This window comes from Physeter macrocephalus, chromosome 19 (assembly GCF_002837175.3).
Source record: "Physeter macrocephalus isolate SW-GA chromosome 19, ASM283717v5, whole genome shotgun sequence".
NCBI classification, from domain to species: domain Eukaryota; kingdom Metazoa; phylum Chordata; class Mammalia; order Artiodactyla; family Physeteridae; genus Physeter; species Physeter macrocephalus.
The window spans coordinates 48631308-48658431 of NC_041232.1; the positions used below are offsets into that span (position 1 = coordinate 48631308).

Below are 27124 nucleotides of genomic sequence, written 5' to 3' on the forward strand. Positions count from 1 at the left end.
TCCCACATGCCGCGGAGCGGCTGGGCCCGTGAGCCATGGCCGCTGAGCCTGCGTGTCCAGAGCCTGTGCTCCGCAACGGGAGAGGCCACAGCAGTGAGAGACCCGCGTACCGCCTAAAAAAAAAAAAAAAAAAAACTTCTTCCTAGACAGCAAAGAAATGTATTTCAATTGCTGTTCCAACTCTAACTGAATTTTGCTGGCTCTTGATAGTATGTCTTTCGAAATAGAAAGTAAGACTGCTTAATTTTTTTAATCTGAAGACCTCTGCAAACAATTACTGACAGTTTTCATCCTTTAGAAAAGTACTCTGTGCATTCTTAAGAGGACATAAAATACAAATTACAATTTCACTAAGTGGCATACAATGAAACAAGTCTATATATCCTTAATACTATACTTTAACAACAAATGTGATTTCTACTACAGTACGAAGAAATTATAAAGTGCCTACAGAATGCTATCATATCCATGTAATGTACTCAGTAATATAACAAAAATGGAAACCAAATCAATGTTCAAAAACAAATATGAAATAGAGGAATATTTTAACCAAATGATGCTTAACACTGCCTCTAACTTTTTATAATGAAAGTAACTGTTTAGAATTTCTAAAATGACAGCAAACAAGCACTTGGGAAATCTCTTCATTATATCTAACCTCATCAAAGTATTCAAAGGTAATTATTAAGCTGCAAAATATATATCTAGTGAACATTTAGTTTCATATATGACTATGATTAAGTAACATCTAAAAATAAAATTGCATACCTATTGCCCTGGGTTATTTGAATTACCAATTGTTACACTGTGTAACTACAAGGATTTTTAGACTAATTTAAATAATATGGAGCTTTTAAAAAACGCCCTTAAAAATACTTCCACTATATTAAAATAATTAGGTTTTCTGTTTAAATATTTCTAAGTCATGCATTTTGAAAAACATACTAGCCTTAAAAAAAAAAGTTCTAAGCCATGTTGCAAAACCTGCTGGTTAAGAAAAAATTATATTTTAACCAATCAATAAGCTCCATCATTAGTAGTTTGCTTTTTATTGGTTCCTGGTGGGAAAATTACACCCAACTAGAAAAAGAGCTTTATTCTGTTGATGTAAAACTTTACCACAATTGTAATTGCTCTGTCCATCAATGGACATAAAAGCAAGGAAGAAAAGACAAAGGAACTAGAAAGAAGTTAGTCTTTCTTCCTCATGCTAGCCAAGGTAGAGAGAGACTAGCAACTCTAACAGGGAGAATGCTAAGCACTGACTAGGATAGGGTATCAAGAGCTGTCAATTAGATAAAGGTACAAGGAACTGGACATGGAAATGAAGTGTGCCCGAGGTCCTGCAGAGCTCAAAAATCAGCTCAAAAAGAAGAATGAAAACTGAATTTCCCTCTGTTAAGCACACTTCAGCTGCAGTCTAACAGTTCAAATCACAAAATCACAACCAAAACCACAACCACCTTATGGCAGTTAACACTAAATTATGCAAAGACCCTTAAGAATCAAATAGCATTGTGAGCTCTCTGCTAGTAACTTGATCCCATAAAAGTATTACAAGATTTTTTTTTTTTTTTTTTTTTTTTTTGCGGTACGTGAGCCTCTCACTGTTGGGGCCCCTCCCGCTGCGGAGCACAGGCTCCGGACGTGCAGGCCCAGGGGCCATGGCCCACGGGCCCAGCCGCTCCGCGGCATGTGGGATCTTCCCAGACCGGGGCAGGAACCCGTGTCCCCTGCATCGGCAGGCGGACTCTCAACCACTGCGCCACCAGGGAAGCCCTATTACAAGATTTTATAACATAAATATCAAGAGCTGGAAAAAGGAGACACTAAATACTAATGTAATAATGTATTAATATATGATTTAAACCTCTTAGAATTTCTTGTTTCACTTGAATTTCCATAAATAAACATGTTTTATTTTAAAAACTATATTTCTTTGTATATTTGAAATATGACTTTAAGACAATCAACCAAACTAAACAATACCAATACAACTGAATTTTTCTAGATACATCTGAATAAGCTAATGGCTCTGCACAACAATTTCATTTAAATTAATTCAAAATTTCAATTTTTTACCTTTTCCATGATGCATAGAATTCAAATGTGAAATGTGTAATTCTAAAATTCACTGTAGTCATTCCATTTTAGTCAGTGATCCATTTATAAAAAGGGCAGTAAAATAGTTTTCATTTTTGATGGCAACCAACAAGTTGGAAATAAAATCACAGGGACTTCAGCAAATAAAATGGCTAAACCTATGGTGGTATAATTATACCAAGGGCTAATCAGTCTTTTAGATAAGGCAGATGATGGTCAGAGCTCAGACTGCATTACTGTTTCTCCTTCACTCTACCACCCTCAGAAGAATGACAAGAGATGCACTAGACAGAGAAATGAAATAAGAAAATATGGAAAAATTTGCCAGGGTGGACAGAGTGGGGTTCCTAAGAGTAGAAATAAGGCAGATAAAAAGCATTCCTTGGCTTGTCAGGAAAAGCACATTTCTTTACAATTGCTTTTGTTGGACCAAGTCCTTTTATTCCCTCTAAAGTTTTCCCATACTTGAAAATAAAGTGTTGAGGTAAGGTGTTGGATGCCTAGAACAGTGGTACACAAAACAAACCTGGAACTTGAGTGTGCATTAGAATTACCTAGAGGGCTTGTTTAAAAGATACATTGTTGGTCCCCAACCTTAGATTTTCTAATTCAGTAGTTCTGGAGCCTGAGACTTCAGCACTTCAAAGAAGTTCCCAGCTGAGGCTAATAATGCTGGCCTATGGAACCACTGGCTTGGAAGAAATATGCTAGTTTAAAAATAAAAGCAAGTTTTGGTCAATTCTAAAAATTGTTACTGTATCCATTCCCACTAGATTGTAAATTTTTTGAGAGCAGCCATGCAGCTGAATAATCTCTGTATATCTCACAAGATTTAACACCATGCCGTAAACATAGTAGGTATTCATTAAAATGTTGTCTAGACTATCCCTATCAATAGTTCATCCTAACTCTATTTCGTTGATATGAATACAAATAATTGCTTTGAAAAAACCAATTGGAAATCAAAGCAGGGACTTGCACAGATATTTGTACACCCATGTTTATAGTCGTATTATTCACAACAGTCAAAAGGTGGAAGCAATCCAGGGTCTATCAACAGACGAATGGATAAACAAAATGTGGATAAACAAAATATCCATTGGATAAACAAAATATTCCATTCTATATCTATACAATGGAATACTACTGAGCCTTAAAAAGGGAAATTCAAGGGCTTCCCTGGTGGCGCAATGGTCAAGAATCCGCCTGCCAATGCAGGGGACACGGGTTCGAGCCCTGGTCCAGGAAGATCCCACATGCCGTGGAGCAACTAAGCCCGTGAGTCACAACTACTGAGTCTGCGCTCTAGAGCCCACGTGTCACAACTACTGAGCCCGTGTGCCTCAACTACTGAAGCCCACGCGCCTAGAGCCCGTGCTCCTCAACAAGAGAAGCCACCTCAATGAGAGGCCCGCGCACTGCCACGAAGAGTAGCCCCGCTCGATGCAACTAAAGAAAGCCCGAACAGCAACAAAGACCCAACGCAGCCAAAAATAAATAAATTAATTAATTTTAAAAAAATGTCTGTGGTGAGAAACTTAATTTAAAAAAGGAAATCCTGACACATGATACAACATGAATGAACCTAGAGGAGATTATGCTAAGTTTAATAAGCCAAGCACAAAAGAACAAATATTTTATAATTCCACTTATATGAGGTACCTGGAGAAGTCAAATTCATAGAGACAGAAAGTAAAATGGTTGCAAGGGGCTGGAGGGATAGGGAGTTATAGTTTAATGGGTAGAGTTTTAAATGGAGAAGATGAAAATGTTCTAAAGATGGATGGTGGTGATGGTTGCACAACAATGTTAATCATCAATGAATTTAACGCCAGAGTACACTTTAAAATGGTGAATTTTATGTTACATACATTTTACCTCAATAAAAACAACACACAAGACAACTGCGCATAGTATCTTTTCATAAGCCCCCCTCCTTCACCACACTTCTAAGATGTTACTTTTTAATTTGAATATTTGCATGTTATAATTTCACTATAACTTCACATGTTATGCAAAATGTGGATATGGTGATGATGGAGCTGCTACACAACATATCAGTATAACAGGCAGCATTATGTAGTGGTTCAGAAGCACAGGCTCAGAGTCAAACTTGGAGCTGGGTCTGAATACCAGCTTCACCATTTGACTTGCTCAGGGTCACACAGAATTTACACTGTGTCTTAGCTTCCCCATATGTAAAACTAGAATAATCAGAGCATCTATCACAAAGGATACGTGAAGTGCTTAGAGCAGCCCTGGTGTACAGTAAGTACCATAAATGCGTGACCTACCACAGACCATAATTTGCTTTGCAGGGCATTGTTTCTCAAAGTGCAGTCAAGAATTACCTGCATCAGAATCATCTTGGTAGCTTGTTTAAAATGCAGATTTCCAAATCTATGCCAAATCTTCTGAAACAGAATCTCTGGATACAGGTCCCACTATATAAAACCTACTGCTGCAAGGGGGGAAAATTAGAATGGGAATGAGAAACACCCGGATTCAGATAAAGTGACCAGAGGCCATCCAGGAATGGAGAACCAGGGGCACTAGCCTAAGGACTAGACCTCCCAGACTTTCTAGATAAGAATCACAGAGAATTCTGATTCAGGAGCTATGTGCCCTTTTTGCAAATGTCCCAAGTGAGTCTTATGAAAGGAGTTTGGCAAACACTGCCCTAGAGATTCCCTCAGATTTCTAGTATTTTCCAATTCTGCTTTAAATTCAAGATGTGGTGAGAGGAACTGTACTCCAGGGATTTCAAGGTACCAAGTGAATCTGTTCACTCAAAAGCACTAATTCTGTGCAGTAGGTCACAAAACAAGATATGGTCTTGTTCTCTGCCCAAAGGAACCTGCTATATACGGAACTGTAAAACCCATACTTCATTATCTTATTACTTGGAATTGCCTGAAATTACCTGGAATTGTAAATCATGAAGCAAGTCACGGACTTGAAAGTTACTCTAGAGCAGTGGTTGTCAAAATGTAGTCCCTAAACTCAGTGGCATTAGCATCAAATTGTTAGAAATGTAAACTATCAGGCCTTATCCCAGAACCTCTGGGGGTGGGGCCCAGCAACCTATAGTTTAATAAGCCCTCCAGGTGATTCGGATGTTCGCTCAAGTTTGGTTCCCATTGACCAAGCAAATAGAATCTCCTTTGGCAGTTTCTCCACAGTAACATTGCTGGACACTTCCAGTACTTTGTTTCCCTCCCAGTCCATCAGTGTCTCCCTCCCCACCCCATATCCTCCAATTAAACAAATTCACAAAAATAATCTACACATCTCAAAAAGAACGTAAAACTTTATTAAGAACATCTTATATTGTCATCAGATACCACCAAAGAAAAAGGGGTAAAGAAATAGGGAAACTTCATCTTCCCGTGTGCTACTGCCACCTCAGAACAGACTCATGTGTGGATGGCTGGAATTACAGACGGCAACCAATGCTCTGTATAAATAAATTCAGTAAGTAACACAATGCTCCCTTTCTATACAGAGAAGAATTGGATTTACACTTTAAAAAGCTTTGATACAGTGCAACAACTGTTAAACAAGACTACATCTTAGGAGCTACTTCTTAATAGAATACAAAGCAGTATAGAGCTTTATGTTATTTCATATAATATAAATTTTTTGAATGGAAAATTCAGAAAGGACATTCTAACTTTCCTAATTAATTTTTACTTTTGAGTGTTTTCTTTCTAAAGATTTCTCAGAACCAGTTCAATAATGATAATAGATGAGTTGCTCATCTACAGTGACAACTGACAACCTAGGTTTGTTATTTTAATTTTGCAAATCAAGATGACAAGGTCATCCCAGCTGTTGCTGATCCTGAAGGAGTTTACAGAAAAACCCTGATTCAGAGTGCATGTGAGAAGAGGTACCAAAATAGCTGCACCTGGACTGGTTTTCCTAGAAAGGGAGGTTGGCTATTAAGCACAGCTCATTTTCTCAGACTCCCGGGTTCCCCCATGTGGTTCTTTTACTTACTGTAATGATGGAAGGGGCAGAGGGAACGCCAGGGAATCTGTTCAAACTGCCACTCCAGACAGCTCTCTGCACTGTTTGTGGAGAAAAGAGTGATGGTATCCATTCAAAGCAAAATACCCCTACTGCAAGTATGGTGACATGCTTTTCTCTTGAGGGGCCAGGCCAAGCTGCACTCAAAAATGCATGATTTGCCTCACGTACACAGTGAAGAAAATGCTCATGATTCAGAATCTGGTATTAGAGTACCCCCAGCTAGCCCCATTTCTTGAGAAAATGTAGTCTCCCTTTTAGAAAGGAAAGCTATTTACTGCTAAGGCTTACCATGTTAATTATCATAAGGCTGAAAACATAACTTCTAAACCAGACCATATCATTTGTGTTTACAGTCAGTAAATCAACCAACAACTGAAGGCTTGTGGAGGATTGGTCAAAGGGTGAAATTGGGAGTAGGATTCAGGTTGAGTACTATCACTTATCACAAATCGCATCAAGCTCTTTAAAAAATAATGCGTTTTTATCATAAATATTTAGAGCAGATACTGGCATTAAAATCAGTATCTAAGTCAGAAGTCTATCTTAAATGGTGAAAATATTTCAACAAACTTCTAATAGGTTTCAAATCTTCCCAGGAGTACATAGTTTATAAATTAGTTTTAAATGGAAAAAAATGTATTTTGAATAGATAAATCAACAGTTCAGCAGATCATAAATAAGGTCAAGATGCTGAAAATAAATTAATACACAAGTTTTTGCTCTTACTTTAACAAAAATTAACTTATGTGGCATACTTTTACAACAGGTATAACCAGGTTTTAATAATTGTGCATTGGTTACACCCTCCACCGCCATGCTGAATCTTTTTCTTACATATCCTACACCTAGGGACAGAAGTACAGAAGACAGACATACACCCCAATGTGTAAGTCTGGCTGCTACACACCATTTTCTTAGTGACATTACAAATGTTGGTCAGGATCTACTACCAGTAATTTGTCAACCACATTACAAGTTAAGTACTTCATGGTTAAGTGGATTAGATTCCTGGGTGAGCTTTCTGTGGTAGTGTTCACAGGGAATCTAACTACTACCGTTCCTGTGAAAAAATGTGCCCCGAGTCCCAAAAGTTGACTAAAAAACTTTGGAATATAAGCCATATGTGGGAACTACTTCTCTGTGTGTCTGTTTCAGAGAGGTCAAACTGTTAAAAGCACTGTTCCCAAAACTACTGGCTACTAAAAATAAATATTTGTCTTCTCCTTCACATATAAATTCATTTTAGCTATAATCTCTAATACTGAGAAAGAGTGAAGCCATTCAGACTAGTGAGACATAACTGGCTTGTGGGATCTAAAAGATGTTTTATTGACTAAGTTGAATCTTCTTACAGCGAAAAGAAAAATGTCTAATATGTAAAGTAATGAATGAAAAAAATGTTCATCCTAAATCATCACTGAGTACAAAATCCACAGCTTAACGATGTGATTTAAAGAGAAAGCAGGAGAGCATGCAACTGCTCTAACACACAGGGTTAGAAATAAAAGGTAAAAAAAAAGTACATTTGTTTTGGTAATTCTAAATATACAAATATAATATTTACCAGATCTACCCTGTAGTGTAGCACTGCTTAATTTCCAAATATACAGTCATTCAAAAACCTTAAGGAAACATTAAAAATGTTCCAGGCTACTTTACTGAACATTAATGAATATTGTGTTCTTGAGATATTAAAGCTAAAAATACTATTGTTTTTAAAGTTAAATGGCTAGGAGAATAATAAAGTATCATTATTTTACACTTCTTTTAATCCCACAGATGGCTTTATGTTAAAGGGATCAATTATGTTAAAAGGAGCCTGATTTGACAACTAGAAATCAGTTCTAGAATCAGAGTTGTTCTCTTGGTACAATGTCAAAATTTATAACATTTCCAAAGCATTTTCATATTAATATATCCAAATAATAATAAACAGTTTATTCAAGGGGGTCCCTATTTAACACTCCTTTTATTTATTCTACACTGTGGCAGTTGGAATGGAACCCCTATAGTGCTATTGTGGAAAAGTTCTCGAGGTTCTGATCTGACTCTCAAAATGACATCCATGTTTACTGTTAAATTACTGACCTCTAGGAAATAGGAATCAAAGGCATTGAGAGGCACAGAACTGATATTTTGGTTGGGGAGAAGGGTGAAAATTAAGTTGGAACACTTAGTCCCTTCTACAATCAAGTCCTAACTATACCATAATAAATTCTCAACGAACTCCTGATTAGTTCTTACACTTTAGGAATTACATACTATACAGTGATTAGATACTGAAGAAAATAAAGAAAATCATTTGAAAAGACATGAAGAAATAGACACATGGAATTTCTCACAAGGCCCTGAATCAAAAAAATTTACAAAAAGATCTTTTGAAAATAATCACTATTTGTGAGCTTATTAATACACAGAGATTCACTTTGTTGAAACTAAGTCATGTTAACTTACCAATAAAATAGTAAACAAACCAACATTTTAAACAATTTTATAAATTACTTATTTCTTTTTGTTTATGTCACTCTCTCAACAATATACAAAAATAACACTACAGGACTATCCACCTAACCTGTCTCCATCTCTTGCAAAGTCCTGGGCCCTGGAAAGAGAATGGTCATCAATCTTCACTGTAGATGTCCCCTGCAAAGGGCAGGTGCATGTGGCTGCCAGTGACATTGGGCAATCGAGATAAGTCCGGCAGGCTCTGGATCCGGGACCTGAGTTCTTTTCGTACCAGGGAAACTCTGGCTAACTTGCGCTTGTATTCCTGTAACATCAAACCACTCTCATTAGCATTTCTAGGAGTTCAGAGAAGAGCTATCTAGCTTATCTAGCTAATGCTCTGCATTAAATCTGGTAAAACATTCAGTTTATGCTGAATAACGAGATTATAATGTGAGCTTTAGGATCAAAAGAGGGACTTGGGAAATACTCAAGTAGGTAAACTCATTATTATTATTATTATTATGAAAACCCACAATCGTAAGCTGTTGTTTCACACTTGTAAAAAGAAGACTAAAATATTAATATACTTAACCACAGCATGTAAGATTTTCAGGTATACAGGAGCTCGGATAAGAAAAAGTATATATTTATTTTCACAAACGTAAACTGAAATTTAGCACTGTTTTCAATTCTGAATGTTGGCAGCAGACCACAGGAGCATTATCAGTATCTGTGAGTTTAATAGAAACCAGTTGCTTCAATATTACTTTACAGTTTTTCACATATATCTTAAAATATTGTTTACATTTATGACTACTTTGAAATTATTAGACCAACCGCTACATGTAATTTATCAGTAAAGAAGTATGTATTACTGTACAAGTTTTATTATTTCAATAACTCTACTTCAATATAACTTGTTTCCATTGTAATGCTATGCATTTAATTTTCTACATTTAAAATATTTAACTTGAGAAGGGGGTCCAAGGCTTCGCCAGATCACCAAAGGATTACAATGGCACACAAAAAAGGTTAGGAAACCCTGCAAACAGCAGCCTAAGGAGTCAGAGACTGGAAACTAATTAAGATCATGTTTGGCTTAGGGGGGAAACAGCCCATTCTCTGTAGTGGAAATATCTTTTAACTGAAGTTTCCAGACTTCAACAAGGAGAGAGGAACCTTCTTTACTCCATCACCTAGTAGAGGTGGGATGTGAAGAGGGGAACCTAGAAAGTGGGTATTATTCCCTCTATAAAGCCTACAACCCTCTCCTTCCCTCTGACCAAGGGTGATCTCAAACAAGACAGACCAGGTGAGTGATTAAGCTTTCATCTGGGGTAGAAGGTCTATCCACAAAGAGCCCTTCTTCTTTAGCTGTTTTTCAACTCTGACTGAATCACCTAGGAAATTTTTGAAGAAACTCAGAATTTTCAAGAGAACTCCAGCCTCACTATCTATCAATTAAATGAGAATCTCTGGCAGTGGATCCAGAGCTCTCAAATTTTGTAAAAGCTCCCACAAAGGATGCTAATACACAGCCAACTTGTGAGCTACTTCTCTACGGTTTTTCTGTCTAAAATGAAATCAGTTAGTGAACTTTGTGTTACTGAGCCTCTTCTTTTAAAGAATAACTACACCTGGGGAAAGGAGTTTGTCAGAATTACTATATCCCAACTGCTCTAAGGGAATGGGGGAAAGGAGAAGACTTCTGAAGCATGGGGAACTGGGCACAATGGCAGACAAAGCAGACAAGGGTGAAAGCTGGACATGTTCTAGGATAGCTTTGGGCACATAAGACAGGGGTCAATCTTTGCCATGTTTGCCTGTTCCTGAATTTCTAATCCATCATGAAGATCAAGGTTGAGTAAAAGAGAGTTTAATTGGGATCTATAACCTCAAGGTAAGATTTTCCTGTTCCCTTTTCCCCTTTGCCAGTGACACACTGGAACACCAGGCAGGTCTCAGCATAACAGCTCAGAGTGGAAAACAAAAGAGAAGCACCAGAGTATTTCATTCTAGATGCATACTTTTCAGTCGGATCTCCATACACATCTCATTTAGCACACGTGTCTTCCTCAGAACATGCTGATAGGGGGGCAAACATATATCTCCATCTATCCCACTGTTCTTACTAAATCATTCTTTAATAAGTAACACCTAAAGTACTCTGGGGTCAGCATGACATATCCAGATGCTGTTCAAACATGCTCAAAAGTAATTACTCTCTGCTCCTCTCGAGGCTAGATGTTTTGAGAAATGTCTTATGTGCCTTTAGTGGTCATTATTGCTCACCCTAATTTCTAGTTTCTAGCATCCAGATAGGCTGTACTTCAATTATTAAGGTTTATATTAATCCTTCGATTCAAAGGATCTGTGGCAATTATTGATAAAAGCCTTCTACCAATTGGCAACACTGCATACAAAAAAATTGGTAAACATAATCAAAAGCTGCCATTTATTGAATGCCCATAATATGCCAGGCATTAAAATATGAACTCGTTTAATCCTCTCAATAATCCTGTGAGAAGAGCGATTATCTTTCATAAGAGAGTAAAATCGTGCTTTACTAAATTAGGAACAAAAGTAGTAATCAAAAGCTTTCTGCTACTGTCACAGGCAGACTTTCATCTGAAAGACAAAAGATTTAAGTAGCTCTGGTTAACTATTTGATGTTAGCCTGAAGAAAAAACCAGATGAAACCTGACTAACTACTCAATTCTATGATCCAGGCCATAGTCCCAAAACTTTTCAATTGCTTCACTAGTGGTCTAGAAAGAGGCTCCAAGATTCCACAAGTTGGCTTCCTATGGCAACGATGCTTACAATAAGATGTGTATATTGTTTTGATTCTGATGTACAATAATGATAGTAATTCTCTTAGGTCAGAATCATCACAGCACCATGAATGCACTCTCCTCTTTCACAGCACCTTTAGAAAAATGTTGTTGACTGTCTATTTACAATCCTCCTCTCTGCCCTACAAGACTGGGAGTGTTGTGATGGCAGTCCCCAGCATATGGCTAGTATATATTTATTAAGCACTGGAGATAACAGTGTTAAACAAAACAGATGAGATCTCCTGCCTTTACAAAGCTAACATTTCAGGGGGAAGGAGGCATAAAAAAAACATAAATATCAATATTATTTCAAGTATAAATACAATGAAGAAAATAAAGTTGGGTAATAGGAGAAAATACAGCAATGTGGGAGGGGGGGAAGTCAAGGCTACTTTACAAGTAAACAAAAAAAAAGAGGATTAAGGGTTCAAAATTTTTAAGTTTAAGAGCCTGAGGGTGCCCTTCTTCTGCTCAGCCCCACTCCGTGAAACACAGGCTCTACCTTAGATGCGGAAGCTGAGAATACTGGGGCACGGATAACCCTTGCCCCCGATTCAGGAGATGGTGGTCTTCACAAGAAGAGGCAAGCCAAGAGGAACACAGACTCCTGCACCCCTTCCCTTCACCAACAGCTCAGCTCCTATAGCAGGGGCATCACTTAAAGAAAAGCTTGCCACTCTCCCACTCCTAGTTCCACAGACCTGACTCAAAGATTTTGCATGAGAAAGAAACAGGTAATAAAACAGATAGCGCCCTCCTGGTGTCAGAACAAATATCTAACACTGACCTCAAAACAAAATCAGTGTCTAGAAGAGATACCTGCACTCCCATGTTCATCGCAGCATTATTCACAATAGCCAAGATATGGAAACAACCCAACTCTTTGTCAACAAGTGAATGGATAAAGACGTGTGGTACATATACACAATGGAATATTCAGCTATGAGAATGAAGGAAATTCTGTCATTTGCAACAACCTGGACAAACCTAGATGACATTACGCTAACTGAAATTAGCTAGACAGAGAAAGACAAATACTATATAATCTCACTTATATGTGGACCCTTAAAAAAAGATGAACTCACAGAAACAGAATAGAATGATGGTGACCGGGACTGGGGTGGAGGGGGAGTGGAGGGGGGGTGGGAGATGGGGAGATACTGGTCAAAAGGTACAAGCCTTCAGTTATAAAATGAATATGCTCTGGGGATCTAATGTACAGATGGTGATTATAGTTAATAAAACTGTGTTGTACACTTGATAATCTGCTAAGAGAGTAGACCTTGCGTTCTCATCACCAAAGTAACCATGTGAAGTGATGAATATATTAATTAACCTGATTGTGGTAATCATTTCACAAATACATGTGTTAAATCATCCCATCGTAGACTTTATATACAATTTTATGTGCCAATTTTACTTCAATAAAGCTGGAGTGGGAGAAAAGAAATATCTCTTTTTATTCTCAGTAAACCAAAAAAATTACCCTAAGCATAAAAGAGAAATCACAAACGTGGATCCAGTGGCATGCATGTATCAGGGAAAGTCAAAGGTGTGGTAGTCTAATCTGATAAACGCATCAATAGGTAAGGCCACTACATAAGTCCCTTTCAGTTTTCTCATTCTTTTCTAATTAAACCTGCATTTTGCAAAAACAGCTTTCAAAACACTTATTTTGTTTTAACCTAAATCACCTTTCTTTTTCCTAAAAGAATTTAGCTCTGTTCCAGCCCCAAAGAAGGGGAAGGACCTGAATTTTAAATTTAAAAAAAAAACTGCTGAAAAGCCAAAGCATTAAAAAATTAAGCCCCTTCCCTCAGCAATAAATACTGAACTGCTTTTACTGCAAAGGTATAGTGTTCTGACTATTCTGTGTATTTAAAAGACTTTTTAATTTTTATTTTTTAATTGAAGTATAGTTGATTTACAATGTTTCAGATGCACAGCAAAAGTGGTTGTTATATATTATATTTAAAGAATATATCTATATATGTTCTTTTACAGATTCTTTTCCATTATAGGTTATTACAAGATATTGAATATAGTTCCCTGTGCCATACAGGTCCTTGTTATCTATTTTATATATAGTAGTCTGTACCTGTTAATCTCAAATTCCAAATTTATCCCTCCCACCCTTTGGTCCCCTTTGGTCTCTCTTCTTTTGTTCTCTTCTCCTGTGATCTGATGACTATTTTTAGTATTATGTTTGGATTCCTTCTTCTTTTTTGTGTTTATATCTATTATAGATTTTCTGGTTTGCGGTTACCTTGAGGTTTTGGAATAGCAGTCTATATATATACGTGATTGCTCTAAGTTGCTGATCTCTTAATTTCAAATGCATTTAAAATATCCTGCATTTGTACTCTCCTCCCCTCACAATTACTGTTTTTGATATAATATTTTACATCTTGTTTTGTGCATCCCTTACCTCCTTATTGTGGACAGATAATTTTACTACTTTTGTCTAACTTCCCTACTAGCTTTGGGTATGATTTCCTACCTTTACCGTATGTTCGCCTTTATCTGTGAGCTTTTTCATTCTGTAATTTTGTTTCTAGTTGTGGCCTTTTCTTTTTCACCCAGAGAAGTTCCATTAATAGCCGTAAAGCTGGTTTGGTGGTGCTGAAATCTTTTACCTGTTACTTGTCTGTAAAGCTTTTGATGTCTCCATCAAATCTGAATGAGAGTCTTGCTGGGTATTCTTGGTTGTAGGTTCTTCCCTTTTGTCACTTTAAATGCATCATGCCACTCCTTTCTGGCCTGCAGAATTTCTGCTGAAAGATCAGCTGCCACTTTGGGAACCAATGCTTCACCTCATTTCCTGTTGACTGTTTACATGAGTCATTTTACTTCTCCCTTACTATTCCCCCCTCATTCAACAAGGTCTGTATTTTTGTTCTTAATTTACTTGCTGGTATCACCACCACCACCACCCTAAAACTGCAAACCCTCGTCTGACTATATTTCAACATTAATGAATCAGGAGGTGTTATCTATCTTGTGTGCAGTTAGAGTGGGTTAGAGCTGGGTTGAAATCTGAACCACCACTAGAAATGCTTTTCTTTACAGCTGAGTATACGTTGTGTCCAAATCTCCATTTTACAAGACCTATTTTAAGACCAAACTTTGCCATAGAAACTTTTCCTACTTTAGTTTCACACTAACTTCCTATGATCTGCTACTATTCAAGTTATTTCTGAACTTAAATACTACTATACTGTTTTCGAGTTTTCATAATTAGGGGAAAACACACTTTGTATCTATATTCCTTACAGTGTTCAGCAGAGCACTGGGTGTGAACAGGTCCCCCAGTCGATTCTCCTGGGCATTAGGTCAAAAGATCTGGATACAAGTACCCCCTCCTCAATTTACTACCTGTAACCTTAGGCAAGGGCACCCTAAGATTATCTAAGCCTCAGCTGCTTCCTTTGTAAAATATGGGTATCTATTTTATTGGGCTGTGAGGCTTAGATAATGTGGAAGTTTTCAAATTATGAAGTGCCATAGAACTGCAGTTATTATTCTGGGATGGTATCAGAACCATCTTGCACCAAAAACAGCTAAGAGGATAAATTTCCTAAAATTTGGAGTTCTTATTCATTTTAGAACTGATCCAGATACAGTTGTTCTAATATTTCAGTTGCTTAAAATAAATAGCTTAACTATTTCTGAATTTAAATATATAAGGGCTGCCTTTATCTTGCACATGCTACTAATAATTCTGCTCTCTTCTTTCATACATGACTCTATATATATGAATTTAAATATATAAGGGCTGCCTTTATCTTGCACATGCTACTAATAATTCTGCTCTCTTCTTTCATACATGACTCTGACTTAAAAAAAAAACTGGGAGAAGTTCAACTGTACCCACATGTGCATCTTTAGTGGCCATTAAGGGTTGTGGTCAACAATTTCAAGCATCATGCCTACCATATTACAGCCCCTTCCTTCCTACCCACTTCCTGAGAGACAGCTGCTGCAGCAGAAAGAGGAATATATCAAGTTAGGGAGCCCAATCCTGATTCTAGCGAGCAAGCTGTGTAGCTTTTGTAGGAATCAAGTTGAGTGTAATCCAGATTCCAGAATGCTCTGAAAACAAGGCTTTGATAATGCATTCTCTCTCACTTTTCATTTGTGAAATCAATGTTTAGGGTGCCTTTCAAGTATAACAATATGGGCTGCACAACCCCCAGTTTTAAAAGACATATGAGGATATTTTTTCAGCCAAAAAAACATGGACATCCTAGCATTAAAGACTTTCTCCACAATAGCATTTCTTAAAGATGGAGAGTGATGTAGTATTTCCATACGATATCTTATTTCCATAGTATTCCACAAGCTGTACCTAAGCAATTTAATTTCTCCCTTTATATCTCACTGTATGTATCCTTAGTCTGAAATCTGGTTGATTCCGTTTTGGCTACTTAAAATTTACCTGTTACATCATTTTTAATCAGTCATCATAGTAACTACATATTTGAGAATAAAATAAGTTGGTCCTTGAGTCACAAAAGCACAAATTAACGTTGAAGGTGGAGCTAGTTATCTTCATTCAAAATAGTATCAAGACATAATCTTCAGAACATGTTATAGAACCCCTTAGGCTGATGGTAATCTTCATAATCCTGGTTCCTTTTATTTGTTCTTCTGCAGACCCCTAAATGGTTTTGTTCTTTGATATGTATTTCATTACGTCTTCTGCCTCTCTTTAAATGTTAACAAGTCTTTCTTAAATGACTTTCTTCAATATAACTATTTAGAAGCTCTGATTCTCATTTTTCAGGATCCACCATAATTTACTTCATTTTGCTTACCTTGGGGTTGGGGCTCTTTGCTAGATTAGACAGGAAAAGTTAATTGAAGTATCAATCAATATTTTTAAAATACCACTTATTTTCTTAAAGAAGGCCAAGAAACTCCATGATGTCGGGGAGATTAGTCAAGTCTGTTGCCATCTCCAGGTAACAGAGTGTAAAGCAGGTAAAGATCTCAGTGGTTTGCCCTAACTTGTCTTCTAGAAAACAAATACCCAAACTTAGCTTGGGATCTAGTCCTGCAATTGTTAAAAACTATTGTATATATAATTAAAATATTTTAAAAGTAAAATATCAAATCCTTTCTCATTTCTTTTCACATTATCCCACACATCTCTGATGGAACCATTTTTCCCTGACCATCTGCAGAAAAGTTACCTTTTAGTGGGAAATACTTTAGTGTAAATGAATGTCATCTAACAGACTGTCTTATATCTTGCAGTTCCTTTGAGGGCTTACTATCATTCTCTCAAATAAGTATTCTACAATAAAAGCAGATTTTACTTCTAAAATATTCTTGAAATAGGTAATTCCCACCTGTTAATAAGTTATAATTCTATTGCCATGAAGGCTCACTAGCCTTCTGGATTAACAAGTAGAAAGATTTAATATTTTCTCAGGGACTTAGTTTTCTGCAAGGAACCTAATGCCTACCTGGGTATCGACTGGGTTTTAAAAAATAAAAAATGCTAAACTGTAATGAGGGTAGATACTGTTATAAATAAGCTTTATACATTTCTAGATTGAGTGTGACCCTAACCAAGATTTTCATGTGCTTACTAAGTGCCAAATGCTGTTCTAAGTGGTCCTTAATCTTCATAGGTAGAGACTCTTATTATCCATGCATTACAGATAATAAAACTAAAGCACAATTAACCACTAATTAAGAAACTTCCTCTTAAGTCAACAGACAGGGTCAAAAAAGCTTGAAACCTAAACAGTCTGGCTTCAGAGTCCTCATGCTTAACCATTATTCTATCCTGCCTCTCGTATCTTGGAATTGTTATTGGGATGGGTATTCTTTAGAAGTGTGTTATCCAACTGAAATCTACCTTACATGAAATATAGGATCAACACAGTCACAGGACTAACGGTTATGTCCCTAAAACTCAAAATCCAACACGTTTAGGAAACAAACTGTGACTTGTATTAGGCAGTCTAATTCTGCCATTAAAACATCTCTGGGATCCCCAGTAATGGAGAGGAGCTGTCATTTTCTCATGAGTAACAGCATATGGGCCTAGAGACTTGAAAAAACAACAACAAAAGGACTAATAATAATAGCAGCAACATACAGAAGACACAAGGGAAAAGAAACAAGAAAAGGCAAAGGGCTAGTCCAATGACCAATATTCCAGGAAAGTTGAACCTATCACTAATCATCAGTTCTGACCTTGGAGAGGGAGGGGGAGCTGATAGGCAGCATATAACTGAGGTCATTTATCTGTAAGTAACTTCAAAATCAAGTGGGAAGAAGGAATTTAAGGAAGTGAGATATAACAAATTAATTTTTCTACTTGTCTGGTATTTAAATTAGGAAGTACTTAATTATGCTTTCTATAAATTTTCATTTTGTGTGACCTTTTAGCCTAAATTATTTTAATTTTCTGTGTGACCTTTTAGTCTCACTCCCTTAGTATGTATTACCCAGTTACTAAAGAATCACACTATTTCAGGATCATGGAGGTCAGCCAATTTGATATTTCCCACATTGGGTGTCCCATGGAACACTGTTACACAAGGCTTTAATAGGCAGGCCATAAATCAGAGGTTCTGGGCTGTTTGGGAGCACACATAGTTTCTCTGCTACATCCCTGCTCCAATCTCCAATGTGCTCATGTCCAGAATGAAGCTCCAAGAAGGGAATCTGGTTTGTAACATTCCTCAAAAATCTGAAATACATGTTTGCTGAATATATACTACCATCTCCCAGAGCCAGTTGTTTATATATAGAATACAGTGAGGCAAACATTAGACCCAACATTTCTCTTGTCCTTGTCATTCAACCTCTTCTTGACCACCTTCAGTAACAGCAAACACCACTTTATCCTTCACTTTTAAAGAAGTTTCAATGGATATAGAATTTTAGGTTGGTGTTTTTCCTTCAACACTTTTCACCCCACTCCCTTCTTGCTTGTGTGATTCTAATGAGAAGTGCACTGTAATTCTTAGCCTACAGGTAAGATGATTTTTCCCTCTGTTTTTTTTTCAAGATTTTCTCTTTGCCTTTCGTTTTCTGCAGTTTGAATATGACACGCCTAAGTGCAAACTAGATTTTTTGATATCCTGTCGGGTGTTTGTTCTGTGTTTCCTGGGTCAGTGGTTTGATGTCTGTCATTAACTCTGGAATTTCTTGGCCATTATTACTTCAAATATTTCTTCTGCTTCATTTGTTCTTCTGGTATTCCAAGCACATGTATGTTACACTTTTCCAAACTGTCCCACAATTCTTGAATGCTGTGTTTGGTTTTTGTTTTTTTTGGGAGGGGAGGTTGTTGCTTGTTGTTGTTCTATTTTCTTTTTGCATTTCAGTGTGGAAAGTTTCTACTATCAAGCTCATTGATTTTTTTCCTCAGCAGTGTTCAGTCTACTGAGGTGATCATCAAAGGCACTTTTCATTTGTGTTTATTTCTAACATTTAAAATTTGCTTTTGATTCTTTCTTAAGCATGTTCACCTCTACTTAGATCTGTTCTTGAATGGTGTCTACTTTTCATTAGAGCTGTTAACATATTAATCAGTTATTTTAAATTCCTGAACTGGTGATTCCAGAATTTGTGTCATACAAGAATTTGTTTCTGATCCTTGTTTTGTCTCTTCAGGCTGTTTCTTGCCTTTTGGCATGCTTTGTAAATTTTTCAAAAGCTGAACGTGATTACCAGGCAATAAAAACTGAGGTAAATAAATTTTTATTGTGAGGTTTTACATTAATCTGGCCAGGACTGGGGCTGTATTTAAGGTTTGCTGTAGATGTAGATAGCTGAGGCTGAAACATTTATTAAGTAATCCTTTCACATTAGGACAGTTCTAATTGCCAGAATGGTCTTGCTTGTCACCTGGAACATATCCACTGGTCCTAGGTTCTGCCTTCTTATGTAAACCCAACTCTTCTCTTCTGATAGCTTTCATCTGAAGACAGGTAGCACATAAATTATGCCTGTCCTCAAGTCTGATCTCTGATATCCCCATTTGTTCAACTGTTCTCCAATGTATTTTGTTTCCATTTCCTTTGCCATCCTAGCCTCTGCCTCTGAATAAACACTGTGGTAAGTTAATTCCCTTTGCTAACGCAGAATCCAGCCTGAGTTCAATACATAAATCTGGCTGTTGTTTAACCAGCATCCAATAAAATAGAACGTACTTTCCATATTCTGAACACTTAGTGTGGCTTAACACTGTTTACGTTACCACAGCTATATCACCATGCTGACTAAGAGCTACATGACCACTGCTTTCTTCCATGGAGTGATGCCAAGCCAGGTCCTGATCATGTTGATGCAGTTAGCTTAGAGGAATCTAAATGTAGGAACTGACAGTAGAAATTTTTAAGCAGAGAAAAGTGATAATGAAAGCAATGCAAGATTTACATTGATTCCCATTCAATTTGCACTAGTTATGGACCAATGGTTATTAAACTGTGAGCCAAAGATGCGTATTAGAGGCAGCCCTAATTCAACTGAAGTTGTAAGCAAATTTGTGCACGTGTGCATTTTTCAAACCTGTTGGCAACTCAAAAAAGGTTAAAAAGGGCCATGTTCTCATATTTCTGCAATCTTTCTGATGTTTCATGAATACACCTTTTTAATCAAAGAAACTGAACACATTTAGCTATGGTCCCAAAAGTCAAAGGTAACTAAAATCTCATTAGGAATTAGAATATAAAGCACATTACTGTAGCATAATGTGTTTAGCATCTAACAAGTTAACAAAATTTATCAAATTTACTGATAATGACCTGCCTAGTTAATATATGTGTATTTTCATTGTATGTAAATTATCTCAATTTTAAAATGTATTAAGTTCATTAATCCTAAAAAACACCCAAGACTATTACTTTATATTGGAATAAGATCACTGGATATTAGAAAGATTCCAAGAATGGAACTGGCTTTACTTTGAAGCAGTGCCTTTCTCCATAACCTGATCTAAGCATGACCAAATTTGGCAGATGCTTTACAAAGAATTTTTGCTTTAGGAAATTATGCCTGACAGAATTCTTTCTGTGAGATTGTTAGTGCGAATGACATAAGGCTCTCCTTAAAATTTTGACTGATTTAACTATCTAAGAGGTTCACATTTTACTTTATCAAATATTATGTGTGTAATGGTATCAAAATTACCAAGATAAATTCTAGTTCTAACATGAATCTTACTTCAAAAGTAAGGAGTGGATAAATTAGAAGGTATAGCTATCAAAAATACCACTCCCCCAATAAATTACAATGGTGTACTGAAGGAATGAACTTAGAGAGGCGATGAGGACTTGTAGTAAATAGATAACTTCCAATATGCTTGATAGTAAATATCCCCCCCAACCCCAATCTGTCACATGGACCTAGTTCTTTCAGTAAATCCAGTAAGTACAACTTATTTATCCCGATGTGGATAAATGGACCTTTTTTAAAGTTCCACCCCTGTTTGAAATAAAGGAAACAAAAGATACAATAAATGCTAGCCACCTATAATGTTAAAAAATCACTTTCACAAACATTTTTTAAAAGATGAGACTGAATATACACAATTATTTAAAACAAACAAAAAAACCAGAGTGGTGTGAAATACATTAAAATATTAATAATAAGTGTTTTCAGAGGTTGGTGTAAACTTTTGAGCTGGTTTTTTTTTTCAGTATTTTCCAAATTTTCTATAATAAACATGTATTGTTTTTATGATGGGAAAGTGTTTTAGGAATAAAAGGCAAGGAAAAAAATTTAAACTCTGCATATTGCTTTCAAAAGATGAATTTCTAAAGTACTCAGAAGTTTCTAACTATAAGAAGGGAATAGGGAAAAAGTCAAAAGCACTGAATTTTAGAACTTAAATAGATCTCACAAATCATTAGGTTTGTTATCTACATTTTGAAAAAAGGGGCTTGATATTGCACAATTTCTTCAAGTTCACACAGTAAGTTCTAGAACCCATAATTCTCAGTTCATTATTCTAATCCATACTCCATACTCACTGAAGACTAACCAAAATAAATACCGAGTTGGATGTAAATTTGTACATACAGTATGGCTACAACTGTTTAACATTTTTTATAATTATGCTTACAATGGTGTTTTTAATCTATGATTTTTATAAGATTAAGGAAATACACTGAAGTGTTATCAGGAGCTAAGTGGTTTTAATGTATTCATTTTAATGTAATTAATGTATTTTTCAAATTTCCTTTGAAGATAATGTTAATACTTCTGTGCCTCAGTGTTCTCATTCATAAAACAGGTATAATAATAGTAATCCACCTCATATAGTCACAAATAAAAATATGATCAGTACCTAGAATGGTACCTTCACACAGAGTAAATGCTAAGTATCAATTATTATTTTATGATAAAAATTTAAATTATCTCCCTTACAATGGAGTTTAAGTGCAATAGCAGGTATCAGGTTAGGCACTGGTAATTTTTCACCCACATAATGTATGGAAATGTTTCCCTTATGCAGGATTGGGATATTGCATTCAAGAGGCCAAAGAATTCTGGGAATCTAAAAACTAATCATCTCTTAGAGGCTTCAAGAGCAGGGTTTCTTGATGAATAGGAGTTTTTTTTTGTTGTTTTCATTATGAGTGTAGACACTCAAATGAAGGAAAATGGTGCTCACTGATGAGTCAAGAAGGAGTAACAACATGGGATTGCAGCAGAGAGAATGAAATCTAGCAGGCAGAGCCCGAGCTGACGTCCTAAAAGTCACTCTACCTCACTAGCACTGGTCATCCAGATGCTCCACTCCTTCCTACAGATAAATTCTCGGACAGGTCTAGGTAGCGAGCTGAGGAAAAAGAGTCATCTGGCAATACCAGCTGCTGGATGGGAACCAACATTAAATTCTGGCAGGTGTGAAGAAAGCTGTACTCTTTGTTCCTATCTTCTTTCTTTTTCCCAGTTTTCCTTCTTTCCATCCTTTTTTCTCTCCTCCGTTTTTGTTCCTTTGCCTCATGCTGAGTTCTACTGTCAAAGGAAACTCTTAACTCTGTTATCATTTACAACACAAAGTTCATTTTGTGTGAAATGTATATATACTATATAACAGTATACCTAATACTCACTATGTATATACACTATATACAGATAATCCTAAACAGCTTTTGTGACACCAAATTCAGATTTTCACACATTGTTAGCAAACAGGTCAAAGCTACCCTATCATGATACTACTGCCAGCATTTCAGTTTTGTACAGCAGTCTGAGGAGGTACGTGGGTGCTGATACTTGTGATAAAAACAAACAAACAGACAAAAAAATATACAAGGATAGAAATCAGACATGCTAAGAGTGGCAAATACTTGCCACACAGATACTCCCTGGACTTTGGCTGGCTTGCTGTATGTTCCATGCTAAAAGATAATGAAAACAGAATTTTACTATTCTGAATTGGGATTCAACATCAAAAACTCCAGTAATCCAAAAGTAAAGGGAATTTCACAAATCCAAAGAGAGGACGATAACGCTTCTTTACATTTCATAAGAAAGCAAGAGAAGATGGCAAATTGTTACACATCTTTTGCTTGACAGATTGAAGTTGATGAGACTGCTGTCAAAATGTCAAAATCAGCACTGCAATATTCAGTTCAATAAAAACTAAAACCTTCAACTTGAAGATCAGTTCTTCCTGACTATATTATTTTTAAATTGCATTGTCTATATTTAATAATTAATTTATGTCCTTACTAACTTTATATCTCAAATAATACATGGGGGCTTAAAAAACATCAATAACTACAGCAAGGAAGTTTGTAATTTAAAAAAATCTCTCTGGGCAAAAATTGTCCCTCTTAATATATGCTTTTGTTGCTAAAATTTAGTATAATTTATTTTTATTCACATTTTTAGGAATGCATCATGTGCCAACAATGGAGCACTGACTTACTACACTACGTTTAAACTTCATCAACACAATTTAGTTTCTCAAAATCTCACAAAGTATCTCACTTGTTCGACTGTTCCACTCTCACCTACTCTCATTTCATAGCCATTGAGGTTTTTATGTCATTGCTTACATTGTTTCCTTGTTTACTTGCCTAGAATTCCCAAACATTCCTTTGTTGATCAGAATAAAACAGTACAGAGCTTTTCATAACATGGCTGTGAGGACACCCTGTTTTCCGATGAATACTAGTTAGGGATGGGACAGGATCTTGAGGTGTTTAGGCATTTTCAGTAGTTTACATTACTGTGCTGAATTCTCTATCAACTATTTCCTAGGGGAAAAGTTCTTCCTTCTGAATCTGCTGTCTTACATACTGTCCTTTCAAAAATGTTTGATGGTTCCAGTGATGTTACTATTTTTATGTAATTAGACTGTATGTACAACCTACTTGGGTTGTCAGTAAAGTGGACAAGATCCAAAATGAATTATCCCAGGGAATGGTTTTCCAGATACAGATGATCCCCATCACTCCTGGGCTTCACCAGCCTGGAGGAGACACTACCCTTTTCCCCTGTTCCAAGCTCCTACAAAGACACAGACACCTCACCACTGCTACCTGGCCCAGGAAGGGGGGAATGCACAGGAGTCGACCTTCCTGATTGTTTCCACTGCAACACCCTTAGTCACTGTGTGTTGTTCCAACCTCCTTCTTCCCCGTGTTCCACTTCTGAGCATAGAGCATTTGTGTAAATGAGATGCTCCCACCTTTAAGAGGGCACATGCCAGGATGTGGTTTATTTCTTCAATTCCTGTCAGTAATCCACCTTCTAAGAAGACTGCCATTTGAGGGAGGGGGGCACCTACAGCATTCCTTCTCTTATTAGAGTGGAGTTATTACATATCTCATATGTAATAAATATAATTTCCCCACTTTATCTACATCTATCTTTTAAGCAATCTTTATCAATCATTATGAACAGAACTTTCTGTGACAATGGAAATGTTCTACATCTGCACTATCCAAAAGAGTAGCCAAGAGCCACGTGTCTACTAAGCATCTGAAATATGGCTAGTGCTGATAATTTAAATTTTATTTAATTGTAATTAATTTAAATATCACTGTGGCTAGTGGCCACCTACTGAACAGTGCAGCTCCTTGTCTCTACATTTCACCTCAACCCTCCCATTTCATCTCTCTCCTTCCATTTCATTTCTCTTCCTGTTTCATCTCCCTCTCTTCATTATATCTTTATATTTTATATTTATGTAATATATAACATAAGATGTACACATCTTTATAATTATATGATAAAGACAGACTACACTAGGTTTTATAATTTCTTTATTTTAATATATATAATCTTTTCTATAAGTTCTAGGAGGTGGGAAAAGCTGCCACTCAGTCTAACATCGTAAAAAGAAATCTATTCTGCTTTTGTTTTCTCTACAGAACAGAGTGAAAATCTAAATCAGGCAAGGAAATAATGTGAACACCACACTTCAGTTAAGTCCAAGTCTCTTAACAGGATCAATTACATTCCAGAACGCTGGGGTAAAAGGTAAAAAACACTTCAGACCAACTTGATTTCTGAGACAATTACATCTCAGATGTCATGAAGAACTACCAAGAAGGTACACACCAGCAAATACTGTACCTAATTCTGAAAAGAGGTAGACTCTATAAACAACAGAGAGGTAGGCCTGGTGCAGATTAAGTCAGAACCTTAGAAAATGATTCAACATATTGTTTAAAATAACTTAGGAATCCAGCTGCAATCACTGAGATGCTAAGAATATAACTAGGAATATAAACACTTCTTGAGAGGACTATAAACGCTTTTTGAGAGGACTACAGATATAAAAACATTGCAGACATCTTATACTCTTTTTAGAGTATCCCTATAAATAAAACATAAATTCACGGTTAAATGATAGAACAAAGATAAACTAGTTAGAAAACCTCCAAGTCTTTTTGTTTTGGGCTGAAACTTCTGAGGTACTTCCTATATGCTGGGCAGTTTAGCATCATTTAAATCTCATAATAACCATATAAAGCAGGTGTAATTATTATCTCTATTTTACAGACAGGGAAACTGAGGTACAGAGAGGTCAAACGCTTTGCCAAATGTCACTCAGCTAGTAAGTGGTAAAGCCAGAATCTAATCTCAAGTAATCCAGTTCCAGAGTCCCTACTCTTCAGCACAAGGCTAAACTGCCTCTCGATGTGTTCACTAATCCAAGACCAAGTCAATTAATGGAGAAAAATTTCTAACCACAGGCATGTTTTTAGCCTTATCTCTCGAACACATAAAAAGATTTTTATCTATAATTTAGAATATATCCTTAAGAAATCTGAAGAAGAAACAAAGCCAAGAGAACCAAAACAAGAAATAACAAAAGTCAAGTTTTAAAAATAACTCTACAGGCTTAAACATTGACTCAATTAATTAATATAAACATATACATTTCAAAAATTAATTACATAAGAATCTGACAAACAACTCCAAGATTCAGAATGGCTGACGTGGACTTCCCTGGTGGCGCAGTTGGTTAAGAATCCGCCTGCCAATGCAGGGGACACGGGTTCGAGCCCTGGTCCAGGAAGATCCCACATGCCATGGAGCAACTAAGCCTGTGGGCCACAACTACTGAGCCTGTGCTCTAGAGCCTGCGAGTCACAACTACTGACCCCGTGTGCCACAACTACTGAGGCCCACGCGCCTAGAGCCTGTGCTCCACAACAAGAAAAGCTACCACAATGAGAAGCCTGTGCACCACAACGAAGAGCAGCCCCTGCTCACCGCAACTAGAGAAAGCCGGCCGGCGCCCAGCAACAAAGTCCCAATGCAGCCCAAAATAAATAAATTAATTTTTTTTTAATTAAAAAAAAATAAAAAAGAATGGCTGACGTTTAAAAAGTTAGAGGTAGTCCCAAAATTAGCATGAGCAAAAAAATGCCAGTGCTACACTGTCAAAAATATATACCACCAAAAAAAAAAAAAAACCCTCAGAGCCTAGAAAAAAGTTCATATGCAGCCAAAAAAGCTCTACATTATTTATGTTGTAATAAATATTTTATTTACTGGAAATAACTGAAATATGCTTTACTTAAAATATAAAGACTCACTATGTAATTATTTACTTTGCTTACTGAAATGATCCTTAAGATCCTTTCTCAGAGCCCATTATTTTCACCAAACATATACTATCAAATACCTATTTACTTGCACAATTCCTAAACCCATGGATTAGTAAAAGTAATCTAAAAGCAGGGAGAGATTGACCCACCTCCCAGAATAATGGAAATATAAACAAATGGGACCCAATGAAAATGAAAAGCTTTTGCACAGCAAAGGAAACCATAAACAAGACGAAAACACAGCCCTTAGAATGGGAGAAATTATTTGCAAACAAATCAATGGACAAAGGATTAATCTCCAAAATATATAAACAGCTCATGCAGCTCAATATTAAAAAAACAAACAACCCAATCAAAAAATGGGCAGAAGACCTAAATAGACATTTCTCCAAAGAGACATACACATGGCCAAGAAGCACATGAAAAGCTGATCAACATCACTAATTATTAGAGAAATGCAAATCAAAACTACAATCAAGTATCACCTCACGCTGGTTAGAATGTGCATCATCAGAAATCTACAAACAACAAATGCTGGAGAGGGTATGGAGAAAAGGGAACCCTCCTGCACTGTTGGTGGGAATGTAAATTGATACAGCCACTATGGAGAACAGTATGGAGGTTCCTTAAAAAACTAAAAATAGAATTACCATA

The 27124-nt window shown here is 36.5% G+C and overlaps 1 protein-coding gene across 4 annotated transcripts in view; it reads right to left on the reverse strand.

Annotated features, from left to right (window-relative positions):
- Positions 1 to 5412: 5412 nt before the first annotated feature.
- The window catches only part of RPRD1A (regulation of nuclear pre-mRNA domain containing 1A), a 77801-nt gene continuing 56089 nt past the window's right edge, over positions 5413 to 27124 (reverse strand). For all 4 annotated transcript variants that reach the window (XM_024120806.3, XM_055080402.1, XM_024120807.3 and 1 more), the window contains one exon: positions 5413 to 8908. In XM_024120806.3, the coding sequence (XP_023976574.1) occupies positions 8759 to 8908 (150 nt within the window). In that variant the 3' untranslated portion in view covers positions 5413 to 8758. The remainder of the gene's footprint in view (positions 8909 to 27124) is intronic.